General features: G+C 41.2%; 1 protein-coding gene across 1 annotated transcript; it reads right to left on the bottom strand.

Annotated features, from left to right (window-relative positions):
- Positions 1–1421: 1421 nt before the first annotated feature.
- PARD6B (par-6 family cell polarity regulator beta) lies at positions 1422–25343 on the bottom strand. The gene is made up of 4 exons (XM_048498423.1): positions 24926–25343; positions 17015–17237; positions 2313–5613; positions 1422–2169 (listed from the first exon to the last, which is right to left on the bottom strand). The coding sequence occupies exons 1-3, from the start codon at positions 24992–24994 to the stop codon at positions 4784–4786; spliced, it is 1122 nt and encodes a 373-aa protein (XP_048354380.1). The 5' UTR covers positions 24995–25343; the 3' UTR covers positions 1422–2169; positions 2313–4783.
- Between the last annotated feature and the right edge of the window lie 1704 nt (positions 25344–27047).

Here is a 27047-nt window from a genome sequence, read left to right as displayed (position 1 = left end):
AGAAGCAAAGAGTAAGCCGTTTACTTATAATTGGAAGTTAAGAAATTGCCTGTTTGGAACCTTTGCATATGAAAAGTAAGTCTGGACATCTCCAGTGGAAAAGGGGCCATGCTCTCTCTCTCTCTCTGACACACACACACACACACACGTCCAGTTTCAGTAGTCATGGGTTATGAGCTGAAAGTGAATCTAGACAAGACAGAGGTAGTTTATAATTTGATTTTGAGGTCGCCCTTCTCCTTAACGGGCTTAGAGCAGTTTACAACGATAAAAGTACCAGATTAAAATTAACATCAATCCATTTCGAAGACACCATAATATTAACCTCTCATTAAACTAAGGGGAATGAATTAAAGGAGGGAGAAAGGGAAGAGAAAGCGGGGAAGAAGAAAATATTAATCAGGAAATCAGGAGTTTGGAAGATTGACTTGCCAGCTCTGAAGTTCTTTTCAGCAGGTCAGATCTGGGAGTATTATTGGACCCAGTCATTTCTTAAAAACCAGAAATACTGTTTGGAAGTGTTTGTAGTAGTCTTTCATCCGCACCTAATTCAGAAACCGCCTTCCCTTCTGGACTCCGCTGACAGAACCATTTTCCATGCTTCAGTAAAACTCAGTATGACTGCAATGTGTTCTACATGGGGCTGCCCTTGAAGCAAACTTGGAATCTTTCATTAGTGCAGAATATGACAAACTGCCTACTAGGCTGCTGTGCACATAACACAGCAATTTTGAAGCACTAGCTTACTGTTGGCTTTTAATTTCAGTTCAAGGTGCTGATTCATACTCTTAAAGTCATTCATGACCTGGGATCTACATATCTGAATGCCCACTCTTCCCTGAATCACCCTTTGCACCCCCCACACCCCCCAATGTATTTCCTGCCTGGCCCTGTTCCTTGGTTCTGTCACTTGCTATCCAGAGGCAGCTCAGAAGGCACCAACATTGGTAGCTTTTTGTAATACCTGTAAGACTGTTTTTCAAAAGGGCCATACCTGAAGAGGAAAGCTTATCAGCTTTCACTGGCAAGTGAACAGCGTGGTGTTTCTTTGTTTGGGAAGTTGTGTTGAATGATGTGTATTTGTGCTTCACTTCTCTTGTGCACCCTACAGTCATACTCCTAAGCTGCTTTGAGGATATGCAGAAAAGGTTTTAAATACAGAGGTAAAGCATTTCTGCCATTTGCAAGGCCTACTTTTCTTGGCTTCACAGTCCTCAAGCACATAATGTAACCCCGTTCCTTTTTCTGCCCATCAGGCTGACTGTCCCAGTGACAGAGGAAAGCTTGACAAGTTACTTTTGCCTTGGCTTCAGCTGGGATCGCTCAAATGCAATTACACTGCCTTCTGTGGGAGGATCAGCAAATAAAAACTTCTGAGAATCTTTAGCCTAATGCAATAAAACACTGTCATGGCTTAAAAGTAGCAATACTCTGGTTTTTTATTGTGTCTTGTAAAAATATGACTAACATACAGCTAGTGCCAATATGATTTTTGCAAAATCAAAGTTCATTTAGTGGTACCAATGTACACCATACATTAAAGTGATAAGAAAAATACTGACATTCCACTTATTAAACATGTTCATGTTAAAATCATGTTGCATAAAGGTTAATTAGAAAACACATTAATAGTTACAAAAGTAGATATTGCAGACAGCTCATGATGACATTGTCCTAAATAATCATAGCTGTGGAAGAACAAATGATTTCACAGTTCAGCCTGACTTCATCTGGAACTACAAAATAGTTTCAAAGGAAGTGTCCTGTACTAAACATAGATGCAGGAATCCTACAACTGGGATCTTCCATGGGCTTTAATTTTCACAACAGTTGTAGGGGGCCCACTATTTGGATCAGGGCAGCAACACTTATTTTGTCAGTTTGCTTCATTGACACACCCCACATTTTTCCCAGTTAGAAGTCTCCCTCTCTCTTTTTCGCCCCTACTGGGACTAAGAAGGGCTGCTTATGCCAGTGGTGGCAAACCTATGGCACTCCAGATGTTCAAGAACTACAACTCCCATCAGCCCCTGCCAGTGCCATAGGTTCGCTACCACTGGCTTATGCAGATAATTTCTATCTAGGAAACAGCACCAGGGTAATGTCTCTTGCCTCAAGCCCAGATCCAAATCACCCTCACCCCCTGTACCAGGGGTCTGAAATCTGCAGCTCTCCAGATGTTCATGGACTACAATTCCCATCAGTCCCTGCCAATTGGCCATTGTGGCAGGGGCTGATGGGAATAGGGGCTGATGGGAATTGTAGTCCATGAACATCTGGAGAGCTGCAGGTTGCAGATCCCTGCCCTGTACTATTGGCTTTTAAAAAAAATTAAAAACATTGGAAGATCTAATCATGGATATCCTGCGCTGTCTGGCCGAGCCCTCAGATAAGGTGCACTTAAAAGGCTAATCTGTTTTCAGACTGCCAGGGATTGGGGGTGGGGGGGTGGGTTTGAATTCTTTACGTTCTTTGCACTGCCTGTAGCATTAACAGAATTCTGATTCTTTGATGAACAATGAATGTGAGCTCCAATCAAGAACGGAGAATGTTCGCATACAAAGGGCATGCAATGGAATCTTAGAACCTGCAATTAAAATGCAAAGAGTTTACTGCAAGTTCTGGGTTTAAGTAGTTAAAAACTGTACACATATTGAGCCTTCATGTATTCATCCACCTGGAGTCGCTTCCTCCACATACATCCACACACACAGTAAAAAGTCTAAGAGGTAGTATATGAAAACCTAATAATCAGAATTTAACTTATACTGAAGCCCAGTACCACATATATATATATATATAAATTAAAATTTATTGTTTTAACAAATTGATTTTAGATTTTGTAAAAACAAGGTAGTGATAAGCTGTCAAATCTTCCTATCGTGGCAGCTGCATTATCATGCAATTATATGAAGCGCAGCCTGTCATTTTAACAGCAAAATGCCGGGATCCTTGGGTTATCCTCTCTCTAGCGTTCATTGATTTTGTCAAATCCTAAATGTTTAATTTTATTAGACATAAAATAGTTCAAGCCAAAATTGTTTTATGCTTACATATGTGCGTATATGTACTGTATACAGATTCCCTCTTTTTTTTTACAGAAGAACGCACACCTCAAACTCCACCCCGGCATTAAAGCTATCTAATTGCAGCTAGTAACTTAAGGAATAAAATTAGAACTGGTTTTAACATAACATTTCCTTGCGTTTGTAGTTGCAGTATAATATGAAAGTGGTCATGCATATGATAATAGTACAAGTAAAAAACAAACAAACCCCCAAACCCTGAAGTTGGTTAACAAGTTAAGCAGCACAATCATTCAACGTGTTTGTTTCTACAATAAGTTAACATCCAAGTCTCTCACTGTTTGGGTTTCCGTGTTCCTAGCAAGGTAAGAGCCCGCATACCAAGTTAAGATCCGCAACAGGATGAACGCATTCGACCCTGATAAGATGCGAATTCAAATCACCACGTCTATTTGTTGAACTTTTCCTCACATAAACAAATGAACTTCAATCACATTGATAGTTGGGTCATTTGGGTGGTTAAAAGCAGATGCCAGAATTATACAAGTACAGAGATGTCCTTCATTAAGGGACTGCTTTAAAAATTACTTTCTGTCTGACAGAAGGCTGTTAAAACAAATCCAGACAGATTTATGATCATACAAGTAGTCTTTATCGGCCTCTTCACTTACAGAAGAGCATTCATTCCCTCAGCCACGCACCATATCAGTAGCACTTATGTTTGATTTAGATATACTGCAATTCAATGCAATTTGTAATTCAATGTATACAGTTAAAAGACGCCATAAATTTAAGAGAGCCGGTTAATGTATAAAAAGATTATTTTAAGGCTCAGGTTATGGGTATAATCCACTTCAGCTGAAGGTAATAGAAAACTACTTTTGGTTCCATCAGGGCTGGATTTGTGTCAAACATTTCAAGATCAGAGTTTCTCTCGTTAAAAGGTAAATATTCACAGCCATGCGTGGTAGGATCTGACGAACAACTTCAATGCACTTAATGAGTCTAATCCACATGAAGTGGTGGTGGAAACTTATATCTCCAGTAGTAGATCACATATATAGTCAAGCACTAACCATAAAACAAACAAAAACCACAGTTACACCACTCAGTGTCCAACACTTCAGCAGCCGGTAATTCCCACCTTTCTGAAAATATTTAGTTCAATTTTATAACGACTGAATTCAATCAACCCATTATCATTAAGCTTTTCATAATCTACTGATTACACCAATGATTGGAACAGGAAGAGCTAAAAACAGCAGTGAGCTCCTGTTTTGCTTCATTAACATTCTTACGCTCAAATAAGCTGCTGCAGGCTGTTCTCACATGATTCCAAGAAGAAAAAAACCCCTCACAACTACTATTGTGCAGATTTGTTTCGTGAATGACAATGCATGCAAACAGACCGCAGGAGAACCCATGAACTGTGGAGCTCCTTCTCAAACGTCACAATTTGCTCTGAAGTTGGTAAGTTCATTGAAAGCTGGACAACAGAACACACCTGCATAGCCTGGTCATGGAATACAATCCTACCTTGGACTCACAATAATCAGCCCACGTCCCAAAACTATTAACACATAAAGATGCCAAAAGGAAAAGTGATACAGAAAATCACAAATAAGTATCTCAGTTCCCTTAGGAAGGGAATACAGCCACTGGAGTACGATAACTGAGAGGCATGTACTACAGTCATACAGCCCAGTAAAAAATGGTTATGGCCTCTTCATTTCAATCAGAATTACATCAATATAATTTCACAATGTTATGATAGTCCCATCTTCTTCTAAGGACTTTTGGTCCGAGTCCTGTATTTCATACTCCATGTTAATGCTGCCCATTGAACAATATAAGTTTGCTTCTCCAGACGGAATAAAGCCATTTTGCATTGATTCATGCTGTGATTCGGTCTGCGACAGTGAATCCAGACTCTCGTTGGAAGGAGCAGCTTTTGGAATTTGCTGTGGCTCGCCGTTATCTTCAATAATGATATCCCCTTCATCACTGTCTTCCTCTTCTGGCTGGTAGATCGGCACTGTGCTTGGAGTGTAACTCGGAAGGCTGGTATCTGTCGACTGTCCTGAGCTGCCAGAAGTCCGACTGTTCCTAACAACGTTGTTTCTCTGGTTTGCTGGTCTCACAGTAATGATCAGATTACGACTGTTTGCAATCATCATATCTGTAACCTGATCAAGGCTCTTTCCTGAAACTTCTATACCATTCACCTCCAGAACCTCGTCGTTGACGGCCAACAAGCCTGTACTTTGAGCCAGGCCGCCGGGGACGAGCCTAGATATGAAAATTCCGGGTACTTTCTCTAGCCCGTGAGGAGTCACTCTAACACTGGAACCATCTCGTATATAAAATCCCAGAGGCTTTTCAGTTCCATACTTATAAAGCCGCACTCTGCGATGGGTTTCTGGAAGAATGTCCACGTCAATAATAGAAGACACTGGCCTGAAATCTTGTGGCATGCTGATTACAATGTGTGGTTTTTTCCTGTGGTTGTCTGGACGCAAAACATTCGACAGGACATTTTTCTTCTTTGCCATGGTGTCTGTACCAAAGGCACTGTAGTCTGCGTCTTCTGTACAGAAAGAGAAAGTTCCATGTTAGTCATTTTGACAGTGCAAAGGGAAACCCAACCTCAGCCCATTCCAAAACATTCAATAAATACTTTTCAGCATGCACCGTTTTTCTTCCCGTTCACCTGGATCCTGCCTATTTCCAAGGTCAAAATTTGGAACAGTCAGAGAGCGCAAGGGTAGCAATGAAACTATACATCACAAGTGGAGGACACCTCACAGCTAGGTCAAAAGATAAGCATTTCTATTTGTAAAAATGCATTACGGTATGACAAGAGACTGCATATGCCTGTACTTCGGGGGTAGGGCGGTCTATTAAATTTAATTAATTGATTGATTGATTGAAATAATAATAATAATAATAATAATAATAATAATAATAATAATAATAATAATAATAATAATAATACTTGGGGGGAAGAGGTAGAGGGCACATGAGCAACTTGGCACATAGCTCTAGATCAGAATGTCTTGCTCTAAGCTGTTTTTTTTAAAAAGCAGAAATGTTAGAACTGGAAAAACACTACTCAAAAGCATTTTAAAGACCTGTCAATGGTTTAGAATGTATGCACTTAGAATTCTTCAGTCAAAATGTAATTCTCTGCTACATTTTTCTGCTCTCAAGTTTCAGTGCGTTAGAATAAAAAGAATGAGGAAGGGCAAATAGCCAGTGAACCTGCCCCTGCCAAATCTCTGGAAAGTAGCCAGATGACCTGGTTTTAATCTCTTGAAAATGAATACCATTCCACAAGCTCCCTTCCCTGCCCCTCATTCAGAGAAGGTAAAATGACTGGCAACAGACTGAATACATAACATGTTTTAATACAAAGATGATCCTAACAAAGGGTTTCTTGAAAATGCCCAGGCGATCAAACCGAAAAGTCAAGTTTACGAGCTATAATGCTCTGCGTGAAAAGTGCTAAATTGTTGTTAGCAGCAGAATGAAAAATAATTGAATTTACATACCAATACTTAATTTGACAACTATAAGTTTCCCATTTTAAAAACTTCCCATTTTAAAAAGTCCATCATGCGGGCAAATCTCTCTTTGTAGCATACAGTCCTTCAGTGTCAATTGAACTCTTCATCCAAAGTCTGACATTTCTTTGAACTAATATTTGAGATGTCCAGTACTCAGGGATGTAATAGGCCAGCAGTCCTATAGAGTCTTCTGTCATCCTCAGAATGTCCAATTCTACTCTTAACAGGTTTCCCATGGCTTCAGAGGGGGGAGTTTGCTTCTCCAAGACCTCTGCATTCGTTCTTTTGCAGTCTGTAAAACAGATCCCGCTGCTGATCAACCAACTCAACTACTGGGGTGTGTGTGTGTGTGTGTTTTCTCTCTTTTTTTCCAGACTATGAATGGCTCGGTTGCTTGCCAGAGGCTATTGGAATGCCTGCAGTTCCTACTGACACCAAACTGGTGAGAAAGTGTCCATGTTAGAACCAGCATGGTATAGTGGTGGGGTGTCAGACTAGGACAAGGGTGTCCAACTCTGGTGACCCAGATGTTCATGGACTATGATTCCCTTCAGTCCCTGCCAGCATGGCAAACTGGTGAGAAACTGTATATGTTAGAACCATAGTGGTGGGGTGTCAGACTAGGACAGGGGTGTCCAACTCTGGCGCCCCAGATGTTCATGGACCACAATTCCTATCAGTCCCTGCCAGTAGGGGGACTCGTAGTCCATGAACATCTGGGGCACCAGAGTTGGACACCCTTGGATCTTGGAGATCTAGCTCTAAATCCCCATCTGCCATGTAAGATTGATGAATTGCCTTAGGGCAGTCACATAATCCTTGTCTAACCTACGCACCCACCCACACAGGGTTGTTGTGAGGATACAATGGAGGAGAGGAGAACAACATAGGCTACTTTGGTTCCCCTCTGGGAAATAGCCAAGGCATAAGTGGAATAAGTAAAATAAATACAGCTTGCTTGCCACGCTGTCTGCATGCAGCAAAGTATAAGCCCCCCCCCCCCTCTCAATTCAACTACCTTTCCAGTGGGATTTTACCTTGGAAGTCCAATCAGCTTTCAAAACACCACGGCTTTTCAAACCTTCATGCAATTATTTACTAATCATTTTTCTGCCGAAATATTTGGTATGCTGCTAAAGATTCTGGGTTATGTTTGAAAGTGCATGCTCAGTTCACAAAAGGCATAAATATGACCCAATGTGTTTCCCCCTCCTGCATCATATAAAGGTTTAATAACTGTCTGTGGCTGAACAACACCTTATTTCTCCCTATTTGATCTCCAGGACCATAAAGAAAAGTAGGTTAAATATTGTGAAACGACCTGCATGTTATATCATTTTATTGCTATGGTTGTCTGTTTTATCACTGCTTAAAATTTACCTTGGGTACATTTAGCCTATTTAGTTGTTAACATTTGTACAAAATTTCAGCAATTAGGGCACATTTGTTGCCCCCCCCCCCCCCCTCAAATTGCTGTATTGTATTGTCTGGCATATGGGAAGATTGTGAAGGCCTATGGCCAATACAATAAGCTTTTGCGATTGCTACTGCTTCCTTTCTGAAGCTACCACTGGAAACAGCAACAGGAGGGCACTGAAATACTGCGAATTGGGATAAAGAAGAGAAGAATAAAAATGCTGTCAGGTCTCTTGGAGGACTTTACACTCAAAAAGTCAAATATCAAACAAGCAGAATATTTATGTGGTTTAAATGTTTTGTCTTTTAACCCAAATAACAGGGCTTATTTCTATATAAAAGTGTACAATGTTGTAGCTTTATTATGAATCATTCTTTAGGGTTGCTTCCTTACTATGCATTGTTTAGGACATGCAAAAGGACCATCAATGGCAAAACTGATTTGAAACTGGCCTTTAATCAATATCATTTACCACTAAATTTACAAACAACAATTCACAAAGGCTGATACTGCTCTTCTTTTGCAAGCCCTTGTAGTTAGGTTAGGACATACACACCCCTCTACAAGGAACACAGCAACAAGAGTAGAAAACCTGCTAAATGCCAGATGCTATCAGAAAAGGCAAATGAGGGAACTTGTAGAACTTGAAATGTATATTGGTTTCACTATACGGTTCTTGTTAGCTCAAAGACAAGAAAGGATTACTGTTAACAGTTAAAATTTAGAGGTTTTTAGTTCTGTGTTAAAACAGTGAAGACAGATTAAGCCAAATCTCTTGAGATTTAAAGGTTCAACTGTAATGTTAAAAGCAGCAAACTTTTACAAAGCTCTAAGACTTGAAACTAATTTTAATTTGACACTAATTTTATTTTAGGACCATATTGTCACAGGCTGTTTGCAATGTCTACCTTAGTGACAATTATGTATTTTCTAATTAATCTTTATGCAACATGAGTGTAACAGGAACATGTTTAATAAATGGAATGTCAGTATTTTTCCTACCAATTCAATGTCTGCTGCACGTGCATGATGGACTTTGATTTTATAGCAATCACACTAGCACTAATAATCACATTGCCAAATCCTTCCACCATGTTTTATTGCATTAGATTAGATTCTCAAAAGGTTTTTATTTGCTGATCCTCCCACAGACGCAACGCAAGTGCATTTGAGCAAGCCTCGTTGCATCAGCACCATTTGCAGCTTATGGTCTCTTATTTTGCTTGACTACTTGAATTTTACGTAATTGTGTCACACCCTGCACTTCCCACATTGCGTGGCACTTTGACCCTGCTGTCAAATTTTTCTCTTCATAACAGTTACATGGGACACAATGAATCCTGACGTAAGTGGGATACTTTGTGGTTTCCATTATATCCTAGGTAATTTTTTTGAGGTGCAGAGGATTGTATTTTAACACTCCCCGCCACCCCCACCCCCCAATTGAAACTATCTCTGTTGCATTCAAGGACTTGCAATTGAAAGACAAGCTCCTGGGGTGCAGCGGAGACATTTCCTACCTTTGAGGGGTGTTGTCAGTGCACCACCTTTTAGCTACCGTACTCTCTGGACTGAGTGGCATCATTCCTACTTCCCCACAAGAAAACGCTGCTGTATCCCAGAGGCTAACACAGGGAAATTTCTCCCTTTATTAATATGTTTGTTTTTTTAAAGGACACAACAGAACCTCTCCCCCCTTTCTACCCGGGCACTGGATTCTAAAACCAGACATTTAAAAAATTCTCCCGCAATCTGCTAAATTAAAAAAGTGCATCCCATGTGTCTTGTGTTTCTCCATGAATATAACGTTCAAAAACACAAGTAAAAAACTTCAGCCATTTGGGCAGTGCTGCCACCTGTGGTTTAGAAACCTCCAGGAGATTTGGGACTGGAACCTGGGGAGGCAGAAATCGGGAGAATCAAGTTATTCAGTGGCATTATGCCATGGAGCCCACCTTCCAGTGCAGCTATTCTCTCCAGGGAAATTGACATCTGTCATTCAGAGACTGGTTGTAATTCCGGGAAATCTCTAATGCTCACCTGGAGGGTGGCAATCCTAAATCTGGGCCAACAGATCTGTGCTTTGTAATATATTTGACCCTCTTTCAAAAGGTCACATGTTTTCTTGTGTAAATAGCCTCTTTTGGATACAGACTCCTTAAGTTTTTTGAAGACAAGCGAAAGGGCTGTCAAGTCTGTTGGGTAGTGATGGGAAGCAAAATGACAGCCTTTCAGCAACCCACAACTTGCGCATAGTCCCCATAACAGAAAGGACTCTCCGTTTGCCTGGCTGGTTGCCTTCTTTGAGGAACCCCTGCAGTGGAAGGGCAAAGTCAGTCACCTTCTCACTACAGTGACTGCTGGAATCAGGAGAGCAAATTAAGCTGCCATGGGTAAGCTGGAATACTTTGGGAAAGATTTGAGAGTTGGCATTTGGGTTGCACAATGTGGCTCACCAGAACTCACCTTATGCACCCAAGTCCTTATTCATCTAATGAACTTGGTTCTAATCTGCATTGCCAAGGTTTATGCTACCACGAGACTCCTGCTAATTTTGTCACAAACTACTAAGGAATAGATGTGTGGGCGCTTGCCTGAGAGTACAAGCAAACATAAAGCTGTGTAAAATTCAATAGGAGTGGGTCCTTCATTAATGAATCAAGCTGTTCTTCACTGGCCACTTGCAAATTGTCCATAGGGTACTAAATTTATATTCTTTCAGTGCTTACAAAAAGAAACCGATGCCTAAAGATGATTCAGTTACTGTAATTCTGTAACTGCTCTGTTTTGTTAGTAATACAACATTTATGGAATACATGGATTTTTAGACTTGTGGTTTAGGTGCAAAGGAGGGAAGGCAGCATGGCAGAGCCCAGTCTCATCAGATCTCAGAAGCTGAGCAGGGCCAAGGAGACCACCACGGAAGGCTCTGCAGACGAAGGCAATGGCAAACCAACTGAGCTTCTCATTTGCCTTGAAAGCTCCTTGCTGGAGTTGTCATACATTGGCTGAGATTTGGCAGCACTTTACACACACAGAGAGAGACTAGGTTCATAGGTTTCTCTGGCTTTAGGTAGTCCAGAGTAGCCACTCTGATCTCTGTCAAGCCTCTAACCACATGCATCCTTTGGAGTGTGGCCAGAGGCTTCCAAGGGGCTGGGGTGTTAAGAAAGATCAAAACTTTGAGCTGGCAATCTGACATTCTCATCTGCATTCTGATACTTCCTTCCTCGCACCCCTGAAGCCTATGACCCCCCCCCTTACAACACAGCTAAAAGTGTTTGTGTATGTTGGGGGGGAGGATACTCTGAGGTCAGAATATGGGAGCTTCCTTTGCTGTGACCAGCCGGTGTCTCTGTCTAGCACAAAAGGGGGTAGATTTTATGTCCTTGAGATTTGGTTTTGGAGTTTAAACCTGAGCTTGGATCCAGCAATGCACAAAGAGAAACAGAAATAGACTTAGCACAGTCCCACTTGTGTAAGATTTTGTACAACACCTAACAGGTTCCACTCTGTATATTATAGTGCCTAGAAATCAAGTGAACAAGATCTTGAGAAAGCAGAAACAACTGAGGTTAACTTTGACTTTGTCCAAGTGGCTACCATGCTCTCTTGTTCCATTACCGGTTATACAAGAGCTCTGGGGGCAAGGAGAACTTTTGCAGAAGATTACTCCTGAGGTGTGAGGCCAGGCTTGGTGATGCCCACTGAACATCAACTGAAAACTATTACAGCGAACACAATTGTTTGAATGGTGTACTTCCACCTCAAATCTGCTTCGATTGGGTAATGCCATTGTTTCCCCATTCTTTCGAAGCCATCAACATGAAATGAGATTGACGCAACACCAACCCACAATCTTTTCCCCAGCTCATTTGAATTTCTAAGAACCAACGTAATTCACACTAGGAAAAAAAACAGTCATCTTCATGAAGTCCGGAATAGTGCTGAACTTTCAAAAATTAATGAGCAACCACCAGAATGTCCCCTGCAGTTGCACACTTGCCATTAGCAAAAATGAGCTTTTGCACATGTATATGAGCAGAAAGAATGAATTGTGTGGAAGAAAGAGAGCAGAAAGTGAGGCACACTAGGAAAGAACCTATCATCCATACAACCGGTAGTGGGATTCAGCAGGTTCGCACCACTTCAGCAGAACCGGTTGTTAAAATGGTGCTCGTAAACAACCAGTTGTTAAATTATTTGAATCCCACCACTGGATACAACCCACCTTAACAAGATGTACCATGTTTTTTTCCCCCAAGAAAACTGCAACTCTCACTACATATACATTCACTGGATTAGAGGGATGCTCCGTGGTGTGACTGTGGCCTGGAGTTAAAATGGGCTGTAGCCCAGAGACAAAGCTAAGGCTCAGTTTAAATGTTTATATTCTTAATGGTTTTTCTGGAACAATTTAAGTAAAATCTTAGAACCCCATTAAACCAAGAGTGTGAATGTTTGCCTTCAGCACCGCACAACTGAAACAATAGAGCTCTACATATATTATGCAAGGAATGAAAGGTACAAAGTGAGTACGTATGAAACAAGCTACTGAATGAATGTTTGAGAACTATCCCAAGGGAGTTCTGGATGAGAGAATTTTTAACCCAGGTTAAAGTTAAAACAGCTATTATAAGATGCGATTCCAGAGTTCAGTTTCAGCACAGGTTGAAAGTTCACTTACTACTTGCCTTGATGAATAATTGTTCTTGTTTCAATAACAGTGTAACTGAACAAATCAAGATGGGATAAAGTTTTAAAAAATGCATTTTTAACTTCTCGGTTTCATTCAGCACTTAGTTTAAGACACATTAAGTAGTTTATATGTACTAAAGGATTTTCACATTCTTGGGAAAATGTACGTATGTCAAGGATTTCACTCTGAACAGCAGGTAAAGTGCTTTTCAAGAAACGTTTAAAATGTAGCAGGGCACTGGAAACAGAGATGACGTCACCCAGGTCATGTGACTTCCTTGCATGGATGTTCTATATTTCCAAAGTGAAAGTAACGCAATGACTATACTGCTAAAGGTGTCAATGATAGCTCAGGCGGCCTTAGAAATCAGAACCCATTTCATGAAGAAAAATGACATTTAAGCAACATCTGCTCTTCCAGAAAATATGCAAAGTGTCTCACAAGTTTTCTTTAAAACCTTAAAAGGTTTGGGTTCTCACCTCCTTCTTAGAGGTTTACCTATGACAACGACATCCTTCCCATTCAGGGCATGGCCTGTTTCTAATTCTCTCGTTCAGCATTTTCCTAGAGTTGTAAATAATTATTTAACACAATTTGCTATGAAACTGCTATTCAGGACAAAACATTGCAACCTGTTTGGGTAGACCGATACCATGACGGTTTTATGGCATGGCGGCAGATGTAACGCCTACAGCTCCGAGGAATATTAGTTTAAAAACAGTGTCACAAATAGATACCAAAGAAAGAATGTGTAGAACACAAAAAGGATTTTCATAAACTCAGCCAGGCAGCATGACTGTTTAACCACTCAAAAGCCCTTCAGTTCTTTAAAGCCATATCTCGCGGTACAAAGGCACCATTGTTCTGACATCAATTAATCAGTTTACAACGGCAAAGAAAACCTTTTGGCAACAAACCATAAATGAGTGTTAACCATAAATAAGGCGAATGCCAATAAAGCACAAAGGAGAGCAGCTTTTAATAAGTATATTCACTGATGTGAATCTGAGTCAGCGTGTTGCCATGTGAGAACTACAGAAGGAGGTGTTACCTAGAGTTTTTCTTGTGCCAGCTCCTAGGACTGAATATACACAAGATCCTTCATCATGCACACAAACATTCTGCAGCAAAATACAATTGCGCTCTTTTGTCTATCCTTGGTTGCCAGTTACTCAGCTACTCAGAAAGCATGCAGTACAGCCATTAGAAAAGCACAATTACACCTGTCACATTTCTTCAGAAAGCACTGACCTTGGAACTCCATAGACTGAAAGCAATTATGTACACACTCATTTGCATTGTGAAGGGTTTAAACACAAACTGGTTATTCACTTGCAAAGCACAATCGCTGCACTTGTTCCACAAATACTTGTATATACTAGCACTTCTAGACAAAGGTTCAGAACTCTGCTGAACAGGGTCTAACCACCTACTGTAGTGCTGTATATGCAAAGTTTGGGGACATCTGCTTTCAGGGTTGTATATTTTAAATATAATTGAATTCATAAATTTAACATGCCGTTTTATCCATTATCCAGGTCCTACTGGATTTCAGACTCCTGCACTTTGCAATATTTCCTTTCTCCTCATTTACTGAATGTATTCTTTCATATGCATCAGCAAATAGGCCTTGGATTTTAAACTAAAACCTTCAGACACCTGAGCTTGCCACAAGAACCCTATATTTTGCAAATGAACAAGGAGTGAATCTTGCATAAATGGGTCATATTTGCTGAACTGTCAATTCCCGTGCTGATTCTAAATCTTCTGTAATTTTTTAATGTAGTATATTTTACTCTATGTGGATAAAGACTGTGCTTAGGTAGTCCTTTGAATGCTGAAATTTTCATCTCAATACTACACACAATAAGTATTAACTCCCCCATTTGGTTTTGTCATGAGGTCAAATTCTAGGTAAAGTTGCCAAGGTCTAGCCATGATGATTCTTCTCACCCCATAAAACCCCACAGACATACTTTAACCCACCAAAGAATCTAATGCAGTCAAAATAATATTAAATGCCTTCCATATTTCAATCTATACAGCATAAATGCTTGACACAGCTCTAAAATACAAAAGTGGTTTTTCAAATATTGCTCAGTGAGGAAGAAACCACAGTTGTATATATACGCATGACTTGAAAGGGTTTAAAAAAATTCTTTAGCTATCTTAGAAAACAGATTGGGTTTAGATTTACCACAAGCTGCTTTAAAATTAAACACCACAGGGAACAAATTAGTTAAAGGCAAATTTTCACCATATGAAAATCCAATAAACATATTTACCATTTAAAAATAAATCTGTCATGATTTCAGCGACTGAACTAATAAACCATGACATACTGCTGATCAAACTCTCATCGTTTAGAAACCATGGAAAGTCTAAGCTGAGGAACGTTGACGTTTTTAAAAAGCAGCATATTTTGTACAAAGCAATTACGTGATTAAGATGGAATAGTCTTTCAAATTCTGGCCCTAAGGCATCTCACAGAAGTCGCTGACTGCACCATGTGCTAGTTGCCAGGTAAATGACTCACAGAAGCACATATGGTGTTAAAATGTAAGTGATAATCCCAGACCCACAAAATGGCTTATCTGCTCTAGTCATGGCTATTGAGGTTTCCGCAGAACAGCTGAATCTGATCTAAGACACCCATCTGCTTCAAGAGTTTTTACAACTTAGCATCTTATCTTTCTATGAATACTAAGTGGGATGGAGACCACAGAATAACAACAAACAAGGGATGGGTCTACTACAATCTGCTTGCGTAAAGAACTGCCGCCGAGATTTTTATCAGGCAAATTTATTTGCACTGATCTGTCATTCACAGCCTGGGGATTCCAACACTGTCTATGGACCATTTCACACATTACACAGCAGAAGACCTCGGCTCGCCATCAAGTGTACACTGAACAAGGAAGCTGCAGCCAATATACATTTCAAAGCTAGTTTCACATTCATCTTTTTTACATTTGTGTATGTAAAAAAAAATTTACTGAAGAAGAACAGAACTCATGGGTCTCCAGGACTTCCTGGTTGAAGGTCTACAGTGAACTCTTCCTCTTCATATTTTCAACTGTGCTCTTCTTCCTTGTGTCTAAAGCAGCACCAAAATTTTTACATTGGTATCCTATTTTTCCATACCATTATATGCACCACATATTGGGAGTATGTATAGAAGTGTGGTTATAGAAATGGCTGAGCCAAGTGAACAGAGTGTCAGCTGCCAAGCTGGTTTTGACTAATCTTTCCCCTGCTTTTTACCTCCCTCTTCTCTGTCTCTCTTCCTAACTTCCCCAAATCCTGTATTGTCACTTAGCTGTGTTTCTAGACAACAGCCATGCTGACTGTTATTCACCTTTATAAGTCCATAGTCATTGGTTGTGGTGGGCTTATCTGAGAGAAGTGGCTGTAACACAGTGGTCTGTTACTTCTCTCTGTAATACACCTCTGAAGATGTCAGCCACAGATTCAGGCAAAACATTAGGAACAAGATCCACCAGACCATGGCCACACAGCCAGGAAAACCCACCGCAACCTTCGACAATCCATATTCATTCTTGATCCCTTGCTTCCAAAGCTGTTAAGTTTGATATTACTTGCCATTGCCTATGGTCAGTGTGCTGGAAAAGCATACTATGCCTAACGCGTGTTTGGGGAGGGAGCTCTTTCCCTCGTGTAAGACATCAGATTCCCCAGTCACATTTTCTTCTTTCTCATCTTTCCAGCAGCACCTCTCCAACTTCAGCTAGCAAAACGGTTCAGGTAGAGAATGGAGTCAGATAAGCCTTGCAGAGGTGCTGGACTGCCTTATGTAAAAGAGATGAAGCTGCACTGAAAAGTATTCTTTGGAGAATTACAGAGGGTGGCAGTTGGTAAGGCGTATTAAAGTACCCATTAAATCAGCAGAAGTTTATACATAATTTGTGAAGAATTCAAAGTTGAAAAACATTTCTTCCTAAAAACTCCCTAAATGGTACTCCTGGCAACTTTCCCAATTTACTCTTCTCTGTGCTGCACAGGAAATGCAGAGGGATGGAACACAATACCACACCGCACTACCTGGTCACAGGATACACTTTCACTGGAGAGAAATTACAGAAACAATTCACCCCCAGGAATACACATAATGATAGAACTTTCCTCATCCTTCAATTCAGTGTGGTTTTAGCAAAATTGAGGGGTGGGGTGGAAGGAATATGAAGGTACGGGATTATTTTGAGCTACACAAAGCAGTGGCTTTGGTTTAACCCTTGTCAGGACAAGGCTTACATCACTGAAGCTCTGCTACTAGACATACGCTTACCTTTCCGTTGAATGAAAATCCTTAGCAAAGGATTAGCTGTAGAAACTGCTTTGTGGTAGTTGTCATCATTGTTGATAGGTAAGAGATCTCCATGAATGTCTGTATAGCCAACTAACACATCAATGTTGGGTATCTTGTGAACATGCTGCAGTAATCCATAAAACTCCTCAAATTTACCAGGCTTGGACCTTTCCAGAGAAAAGCGACGGAATTCTGCACCAAACTGCAATAAAATAAAATGGTAACGATGAAAGGCACATCCAGAGACTGAAGTCCCGTGTTTTATCCACCTAAATCCACACAATGCTGTAGTGCTAGGTGATCTTCCTTACTGACCATATATGTTGAAATCCACACCATTAACTGCACAGAAATGTCGAAGGACTTGTTTCTTTCACTAAGGCATCAGTATCCTGGCTGAGGGACTGTTTAATTTATTTGTGTAGTGGGGTGTTGCAAGCTGTACTGCGAATCTTTAAGGAGCTGATACTATAGCCTTATCTTTGACACTTGTAATGTAAAAAGGGTAATGTGCAGAGATTCAAGCTACTTTATTTATGCAAATTTCTAGCCAGACCTATCTTAATGGTTCACAGTGGAAGGGAATAACAAATCTTTGAAAGCCTCCTGAGAAGGAGAGAATTTTGAGTTTATATTCTGCTTTTTCTCAACCGTAAGGAATCTCAAAACGGCTTACAAACTTCTTCCCTTCCTCTCCTCACATCAGATACCTTGTGAGGTAGCTGGGGCTAAGAGAACTCTGAGAGAACAGTGACTAGTCCAAGGTAACCTAGCAGGCTTCATCTGTAGGAGTGGGAAAGCAATCCTGGTTCACCAGATAAGAGTCTGCCACTCATGTGGAGGAGTGGGGAAACAAACCTGGTTCTTCAGATTAGAGTCCACCTGCTCTTAAACACCACACCATAACTGGCTCTCATGTGTACTCAATTAACAGTGTTAATTTTTCTACACAACTTACTATTTACTTATACTACAAAAGCTCAGCCAGAAAGACAAATTGACAGTACATTCATGTGACTTATGTTCGATCACAGTAATGAATGTCTGCCACAATTTAAAGCCACAATAGTCATAATTCTATCACAATTCCACAGAAGTAGCTGTTTTAGTCTGCTGTAGCAACACAAAACAAACGAGCCCTGACTGTCAAAATTTCATGCTGGAATTACTGCTGTTAGTCAAGTGCCACTGGACTTCTGTTTTGTTATAATTTTACCAACCAACCTTCTGAATCCAAACACTCAAGACGAGATAACTCAGATCACAAGAGAGATCAGTACAAGTTCTTAATGACGCCAAGCAACAATCCACTCCTGCATTTCTAGAATGACGTTACAGAACTTCACAGGAATGCACTGTGCCAAGCTATGATATCCCAGAGGATTGTCTTTATGCTGAAGTCCAAGCAGACTTTGGTTCACAGTATCAAAAACTAAGACAGGTAATCATATTAAAAAAAACACTTTTCAAATTGGTGATGGCTGGCTAAATTGACATATCTAAAAGCCCGTGGCTCTCTGCTAGACATCCCCATCACAGCTATTTTTTATGCCTTACCACAATGCGTAACACAATCTGTAAAAGCGATCAAGTCTTGTGACACCTTCAGCTACTGAATTTGCAGCATAAGCTTTCAGGAGCCAGAGTCCACGGCGCACTTCTGACAAAGTGAACTCTGACTCATGAAAGCCTGTGTTGCCGTAAGTTTGTTAGTCATTACAAGATGCCACAAGATTGTGCTGAAGCATGTACTCAAATGCAAGACTGCGTTTTTTTCACAGTTATGTCATAAAAAAGACGGCGCGTATTACATTTGTATACAAATTACAGTTATGTCCAATAACAAACATTTTTGCATCTAACATTTCTTGCTAGGGTCATCATAGTTAGGGTTACTTACCTTCTTTTCAAGCAAATATATGAAAAAGAAAATAGTTGTTTTTTATACCCAGCTTTTCTCTACCATAAGGAGCCCCCATGACTTACAATCTCCTCCCATTCCTCCCTTCACAACAGGCACCTTGTGAGGTGGATGGGGTTGAGAGAGTTCTGAGAGAACTGTGACTGGTCAACATCACTCACCAGGCTTCATGTGGAAGAGTGGGGTAATCAAACCTGGTTCTCCAGATTAGAGTCCGCCACTCCTAATCAATACACCTGGTGTTTGGGCTGCAGCAAGAACACAACTACATACCTGGGGCACAGTCTATAATATCAGTGTTGGCGAACCTTTGGCACTCCAGATGTTATGGACTACAATTCCCATCAGCCTCTGCCAGCATGGCTAATTGATCATGCTGGCAGGGGCTGATGGGAATTGTAGTCCACAACATCTGGAGTGCCAAAGGTTCGCCATCACGGGTCTATATGAAAGAGGAGTCTCCTGTGCAAGCATGGGGTATTGACTCACAGAGGGTACTGACCCATGGGGTGATGTCACATCACAACATTTAATAAGCAGAAATTGTTTACAAGGTGGTTTGTCATTGCCTTCTCCATTCATCTACACTTTACCTCCAGCAAAATGGGTACTCATTTAATTGATTTCAGAATAACGTAAGGATGTTTAAACCTTGACCTAGTAGCTCCCTGAAACTTTTTTTGGGATTGAACTCAGGTCATGAGCAGAGCTTGGATTGACTTCTCTGTGCCACAGAGTCAGTCTGTTAAATCTTAGACTCTGAAATAAGTGTTCTTTATTTGCAAATTGCTCGGTAGTAGTTAAAAGTACCAATTCTAAGAAACAAATGTTTTGAAGTTTAAGATGCAAGTTGTACTAAGCTATCTAGAACAGTGGTTCTCAACCTTTCTAATGCCACGACCCTTTAATACAGTTCCTCATGTTGTGGTGACCCCCAACCCTAACATTTATCCATTTTACAGATGGAGAACACTGATGCAGAGAGTCTTAGGCGGCCCCTGTGAAAGGGTCGTTCGATCCCCAAACGGGTCCCGACCCCCAGGTTGAGAACCACTGATCTAGAAGAAGAAGAAGAGGAGTTTGGATTTATATCCCCCACTTTCTTTCCGCAGGAGACTCAAAGGGGCTTACAATCTCCTTGCCCTTCCCCCCTCACAACAAACACCCTGTGAGGTAGGTGGGGCTGAAAGAGCTCTGAAGAACTGTGACTAGCCCAAGGTCACCCAGCTGGCATGTGTGAAAGTGCACAGGCTAATCTGAATTCTCCTGATAAGCCTCCACAGCTCAGGCGGCAGAGCGGGGAATCAAACCCAGTTCCTCCAGATTAGAATGCACCTGATCTTAACTACAATAATATATCTACGATATATTGATGGAAGAGTCAAAAGAAAGGAAACAACTTCTATAAAATCATTGGCATTTAAGGTCTGCCACACCACTTACAAATTACTAAGACAATATCTGTTTACAGCCTGTTTACCTGTGTGTTTCTCATTAACATCTAGGATTGCGAAATTACCATTTTTATTTGTATTTGGTCACAGAACCACAAACTGCTCAATTCTTTATACCATAGTATATCACACATCATTAACGTAACAAAGAGAATTTAAAATTAGCTGTTACTCTCCACCCTGGCCTAAGGACACTCATTTAAATATAAGGAATTTACTGTAAATAGTTCTGCTCTACAAACAACACAGCTAATGTTATACAGAATAGTAGAACAGGTGAGTCATTCTGTTTTTTTTACCTCCATGCATCACAAAGTAAACAGAGCTGGAAAAGTAACTTCCTTCACATGAAGGAGGGAATTATGGTGTTGGCATAAATGTATATTTACTATTCATTTGCAATTTTGAAACTGAAGGGAAATAGTTCTCTCTTAAGCAGAATTCAAACCTATTTTCTCAGAATGTTAATTAACTGAACCTAAAAATTAAATCCATATAATAGTTTGCAATCAGTATAATGCTGAGTAGGAAATATTCATGAGAACTGGACAATTCAGATTGACCACAGCAGTAAAAGACACTTTTGCTTTTAGAATGAGAAGGAAGGAGTGCCAATTTAAGAAGATGGATAAGGGCCATTCTGACCCTAGTTTATCTTAAGTGCCATTCCTATGCTAACATGGTCCAGTAAAGTAACCTGCCCATTACAATGAAAGAGGTGAAAACATAGAAGGTGGGAGAGTTCTGTCTTGCTGCTTTCCCCACGCTTTCTCTCAGACCCAACAATATTTGTTTCAGACATACTCATGCAGAACTTAAAACAAAATTATTATTAAATTATTATTTAAAAAGCTAAACGATCAAGCAATGCTGAGTCAAAAGTTCCTAAAACACAGGCATGCATGCTGTGTCATTTGTCAGGAGTAAATTACAGGTATCTGCAATCCGATGCCTCCCCAGAGGAAAAAAACTTTGCTGTTTGAGCGCTGGGAACAAAAGATTCCCCCTAAAAGCACACAAACACACACAGGAGCACTACTTCTGCCTCTCTGGCAACAACTACACACCTCCCACACCATAAACAATCTGCCAAGTATGTTAGATAGGTAAAAATCTTTATTTGATAACCAAGCACCAGTGGGCATTTAAGCCCTATAAATTGAAAGACTTATCACTTCATCAGTATGAAAAGTGTAACTGAACCATTCCATAACCCATTATCAATCTAAGCGTGAACAACTGAAGATACACCAACTGTTGTAAATTCTGGCTGGTCTTAACAAACTGTATACTTTACAAATTTTTGAAACAGTCTTCTTTTCCACAGTCATTGTCTGCATATATAATTATCAGACCAATTATCTACTTTCATTCATACTTTTGATACTATACATTTCTGTTTAATGTCATTACACGTCATTATTTGAAACTATTTGAAAATGCCTTCCATTGTCATAATTGCCAAGAAGTAACTTTGTTAGTCTGCTGCAGTAAAAATAATCAGAGATCAGTGTAAAAGTTTAACAATATTTTATTCCAGCATAAATTTCTTAAGAATAGAGACCACTGCATTTGAAAGAAGTAGGCCACAAAAGTGGAACGGAATCTTGTTACTTTTTATGACACTAGAGTCCTGCCGAAAGATATGAATTCAAGATCACATCACAAAAATTTGCCACCTTTGAACGGTGCTTAACCAACTGTTCGGAGAAGGAGATTCTAATTCACATTAGCAATTAGAAGTGAACTTGGTATGGCAACTCTTCTATGCCAACACAGAGTACAAGGATGTGATTTCACTAGAAGGCTTGCAGTCTTAATACATGCCAAAGGACAACGAGCAAGCTTCGTAGAAACTGGTCTTCATGGAAATATGAACTAGCTGAGGTAGGGATAAATTCAGCGCTGTAGAGAACAGAATAGTGGAGATCTAACTAGAAAAAGGGATAAGAAGCACGAGAAGAGCAGGGTTTGTTTTATATGAAACTGTGAGTCATAAGTAAAATATGGTTTTAGGGGCCACTTCATCTAGGAATGAGGGAGGAGGCTCCCCCTTGCATTCCAAGCTCTGTCATCTTCAAGACAACTTTAAGTTTAAAGCTTAGAAATTATTACCATGCTAACCAGTCATCAGAACAGTGGTTTGCTGGAGGTGTTTAAGAATAATGGTAAACACAAGAGCAAAACACTATAATGAGACATACTTGTACACAGTTAACAATTAGCCTTAAATTAGTGGTTAAAATCTCTTATTATAACCACAATTAGAGATAAGATGCATCCTGTTGTTTATAAGTCATTGGTGCACCATAATTCATCTGTTTAATTTGTGGCTTGACTGTACAAATAATGAAAGAGCACTTTAATCTATAAAAGAGAATACCAGGGTGTGCACACTGACATAAGGTTCCAAAATCACCCCAGGGTATTTTCTATTAGTATGGCAAAGAAGAACCCACATTATTTTGCTAATTTACAGGGACTCTGAAAAGTCCACAGATATTTTTGTTGTAAAACAACTCCAAGTTATTCTTGCAATATAATATATCTCTTTAACCTCCATCTATAGTTAAGTATCTCACTAATTTGGAAGGGGTGTATTCTGGCGATTAGCACCCCGAGTTACAACTGAATTACCATAACTGAATAATTCAGGGACTGCAGAAAACAGAAAGCGACTTCATTTGCTCAAAACGGCATCTCCTACATCCCTTGCCACAAAGAATTTGTGCTTAACAAACACATCTGTGGCTTGCGCAGAAGCTTGTACAGACTGACCAGGTTAGAAATGTATACCTGCCCCAATGCAATTGTTTATGGTCACTGATAGCGCCTTTTGATGTTCTAGCCTATCGACTTTCACACAGAGTATTGCATCAGTAACAACTGTGTCATGTCACAGGACATTATATTAATGCGTAAGAGACTCAGCCCTGAAGTTAGAGCCATACAATGGATACTTTGAATAATTACTACCTGAATCAGATCTCTAATCAAGTCCCCCTTTTGAGACTACTGTCTAATACAGGACAATATACACTAGAGGAACGGTGACAGAAACGCAACTGCCCAACAAATTCAGCCGTTGTCTTTTCACCTCTTAATGCCTCTTTTCACCTCTTTTCACCTCTTAACTTTGTGGCACACGATCTACTACTGTGGTTTGGGATCCTGAGGAGGACAAAAATATGTGTCTATACTTAATCCAAAAAAGACAAGTGATGTTTGGGGGGGGGGGGGGTACCTGAGTCAACATACAGATATGAAAAGTCAGAACAGGTGAACTCCTACGCAATTTGTTCATGCTAATTATGAATAACTAGCACCTTGGCCTCTGCAATCACCCACAACATATTTTCCAATTACTGCAGCAATTTGATCTTTTATTCATTTGAAGTTACCCCACCTGTAAATGTAACAGCACAGTTAATGGATATGTCACAGACATTAATTGGTTCTGTGTTGGTAGCTGTTTTCAGCACATATTTTAACAGTTCTCTTCTCTCTACCTCATTACTCGATTTTAATCTAGGACAAAAATACCACCTTCCTTTCATACTCAAGGTCCTTCTAACATTTAGTCCCAAAGAAATGCCTCATAACAACAAGAAGAAAAAAGGCTATTACAAGAAGCTTAGGTTTACTGTAAAAAAAAAGAGCTACTATGTGAACATTTTTCTTCCTCTCCAGTAAATGAGATGGTAGAACCTATTGGCCACGACATTTTCTTACCATATAATCATTCTCTGTTTCCCCGTCCCTGCTTACAAATTTTTGAAAGAGGATGCAGAACTCCAAATTGAATTGTGGTCTTCTGGGCTGACTTAAGAACTTTCCTATATTCCAAAGTAAATAAGAACCTTGTGGCACCTTTAGGACTAAAAACATATTTAATCCAGCATGATATTTCAAGAACAAACTGTGCTTGGACACAACGTTCAATTTTTAAAGAGCCACAAAATTCACCCCCACTGGAATAATGTCACACGTCTACTCCACATATGCTCAGAGACATTTTGACAGAACTTGTATATTTACTATTCGACACAGGTAGTGAATCTGAGCCCTGAAATTCACGTACAAGGCTTCCCTTCTAGAGTTATTCCTATAACCAATTTCTAGCACAGCATGGGAACTGGCTAAGGTTACTAAAGGGGTAATGAGAGACACTCCACAAAAGCTCAGAGACACTTTGACCGAATCTGTATATTTATTATTCAATACAGGTAGTGAATAGTAAATACAGGTAGGGAGTGAGATGCACTCCACAAATGCTCAGAGGCACTTTACAGGTGTATTTTTTTCCTATAGAAAACAGGCAACAAGACCGAGCCTTGGATTAAATGAACCCCTCCAAACCACCCTCGTCTATTATTCCACTCCCAGCACCACCCACATACCCCAGTGGGAGTATGAAACACGGGTCGTTCCTCTCCATACAAACCGAATCCCTCCCAGAGATCAAAGCCACATGCGCCCCCCCCTCCGATCACCTGACCCCAGGTAGGGTCTCACCTTACTCTTCACTTCCATAGTGCCGAGGCCACGGCTTCCCCCGCCGCCGCCTCGATGGACCCGGTTCATGCCGTGGGCGAGCCCTCCGCTCGCTCGGTGAGGCGACAGGAGAAGAGCAGACGGCGGCAGCTCCGAGCGCGGCCGCCTCTCAGCCGCCACCCGCCGCCTCAGTCTGAGCCGCCGCCGCCGCCGCTCAGAAGCCCAGCCGACGAAGGGGGGAGGGGCCACTGCCCAGCTGCCTCCTCCTGGCACCTGCAGCCCCAGCGGAAAGGCAGAGAGGGCGTCCCGCGCATGCGCGCCCAGCCCCGGTCACGGCACCCGGAGGAGGGTAAGACCGGGCGCACCTGCAGAGCCAGTGCGCACGCGCACCTCTCGATTCGCGCGAAGAAGGAAGGAACACAGCACCTGCCGAGCTGACAACACAGGCGGAGAATGCGCATGCGCCCCGAAAGTGAATACCTGCTCGGCTGGATTCCACAGAAAGGGATGGGAAGACGCATGCGCACTTCGCGTGTGGGTTTCCGTAGTTCACTTGGGGTCTGGGCGAAGATGAGTTGCTTGTGGAAAAAAAACCCTCCTTGGAATTTAGTGAGGGAGGAAGACTTATTGACCTCTTGTTGTAGAGTTATTGTACTTGTACTCTCCTAATTGGAGAACAGAAAGGAGTCTAGTTGTTTCTATCTGTTGCATTAATAGGTTGTTTGGGTGATTCAGAGTAAGGAATGCTCGCTATGTTGTGTGGAGCGGTGATGGTTGGAATGAACTGTCATGTGAAGGAGTGGAAGTGTCTGGGAACTTGTATGGCAATAGGTGGTTGTGTGGTTTGGCCTCTCGGAGCATTTTCCGTACTAGACATTCTTCTAGCTCACCTTTATTACCCAACTTTATCCTAGAAGCAACATAACCACCTTCTTCCTAAAGCCAAGGCCTTTCCAGGTTAATAGTTAAATTAGACTTTAGGATGAGTATATATGGAAAGGATGATAAAGGAAGCAATCAGGCCATTCATTGCTAATGAAATGCCCTCTACTATCAGAATACAGCCTGAGGAAAGAGTGTGGTGCCCTGACCTGGAGGCCTAGGGGCTCTACCCTATCTCACCAAAAGATCTTAGGAGATTTCTGAATTAATCCATCATTTCTTGCTCCCAATGTAAGTACTTAAAAATCTAATGGGGGGGGTTCCATTTTGTATACTTCCAGCTGTCTAGGGATAGGATCATTCAAGGGAAAGGCCTGGGTATCTCACACCAGGTCTTTTCTCATGTTTGCAGGAGAGAATGTCTGTGCTGAAATGGAGCCTACTGCAACACAGGAGTTCATCACCGCCCCAGCTCCCCCCCCCCCGAACTGTTGTTTTATTTATGTACAAGTGTATGAAGATTTACTTTTGCAAGTTTTTACTGTGCAGTCCTGAACACAGTTATACCCTTCCAAGTCCATTGTCATTGGTGGATATAGAAGGGTATAATTGTACGTAAGACTGCACTGCTATAGGAATAACAACCCAATCCAGAGTAGTGGGGCTGAAGGGACTTGCAGAGGTGGTACAGGGCTATGCCACAGATATGCCCCCCACAGGGCATTTACCTTGGCAGAGAGGCAAATCCACTGGTGGGTGCAAAGGCGTATCTAGGGAAAATGTAGCTTGGTGCAAAATCTGAGTTTTCCGAGGGGGGGGGGCATATGGGCGGCCACCCTCCCACACCATGACCAAACTTTTTTTGCACCAGGTCTTAAAGTCAGTGTATGAACCTGGGGAGAAGGAGGAGGGATTTGGGGGAGGGTGATTTTCCACCCCCCACATGACTAAATGGCTGCAGCCCCGGGGAAATTTGACCCCATATGTTCCCCTGGATGGTACACCCCTGGGTGGGTGTCCATCACAGACTTCCTGGACAGCCAGATGTGGTGCAGAGTGTCAGCACTCTTCTGGCCCTGCCAGCATAGTAGGAGCATTCCAGAGGCTTGGCTAGGGGCAGGTGCTAATCAGCTTCCACCCCAGCTTTGCCTCTGGATGTGCCGCACCACCAAAAAGCCCTCTGGAGGTGACAGGGCAGCATAGCAGCAGCGCTGCTCCTGCCCGCCCAGGCTTCTGGATTGAGCTGCAAGGTTGATTTAAC

This window comes from Sphaerodactylus townsendi, linkage group LG05 (genome assembly GCF_021028975.2).
Source record: "Sphaerodactylus townsendi isolate TG3544 linkage group LG05, MPM_Stown_v2.3, whole genome shotgun sequence".
NCBI classification, from domain to species: Eukaryota; Metazoa; Chordata; class Lepidosauria; order Squamata; family Sphaerodactylidae; genus Sphaerodactylus; species Sphaerodactylus townsendi.
This window is presented reverse-complemented; position numbering and strand designations above follow the sequence as displayed.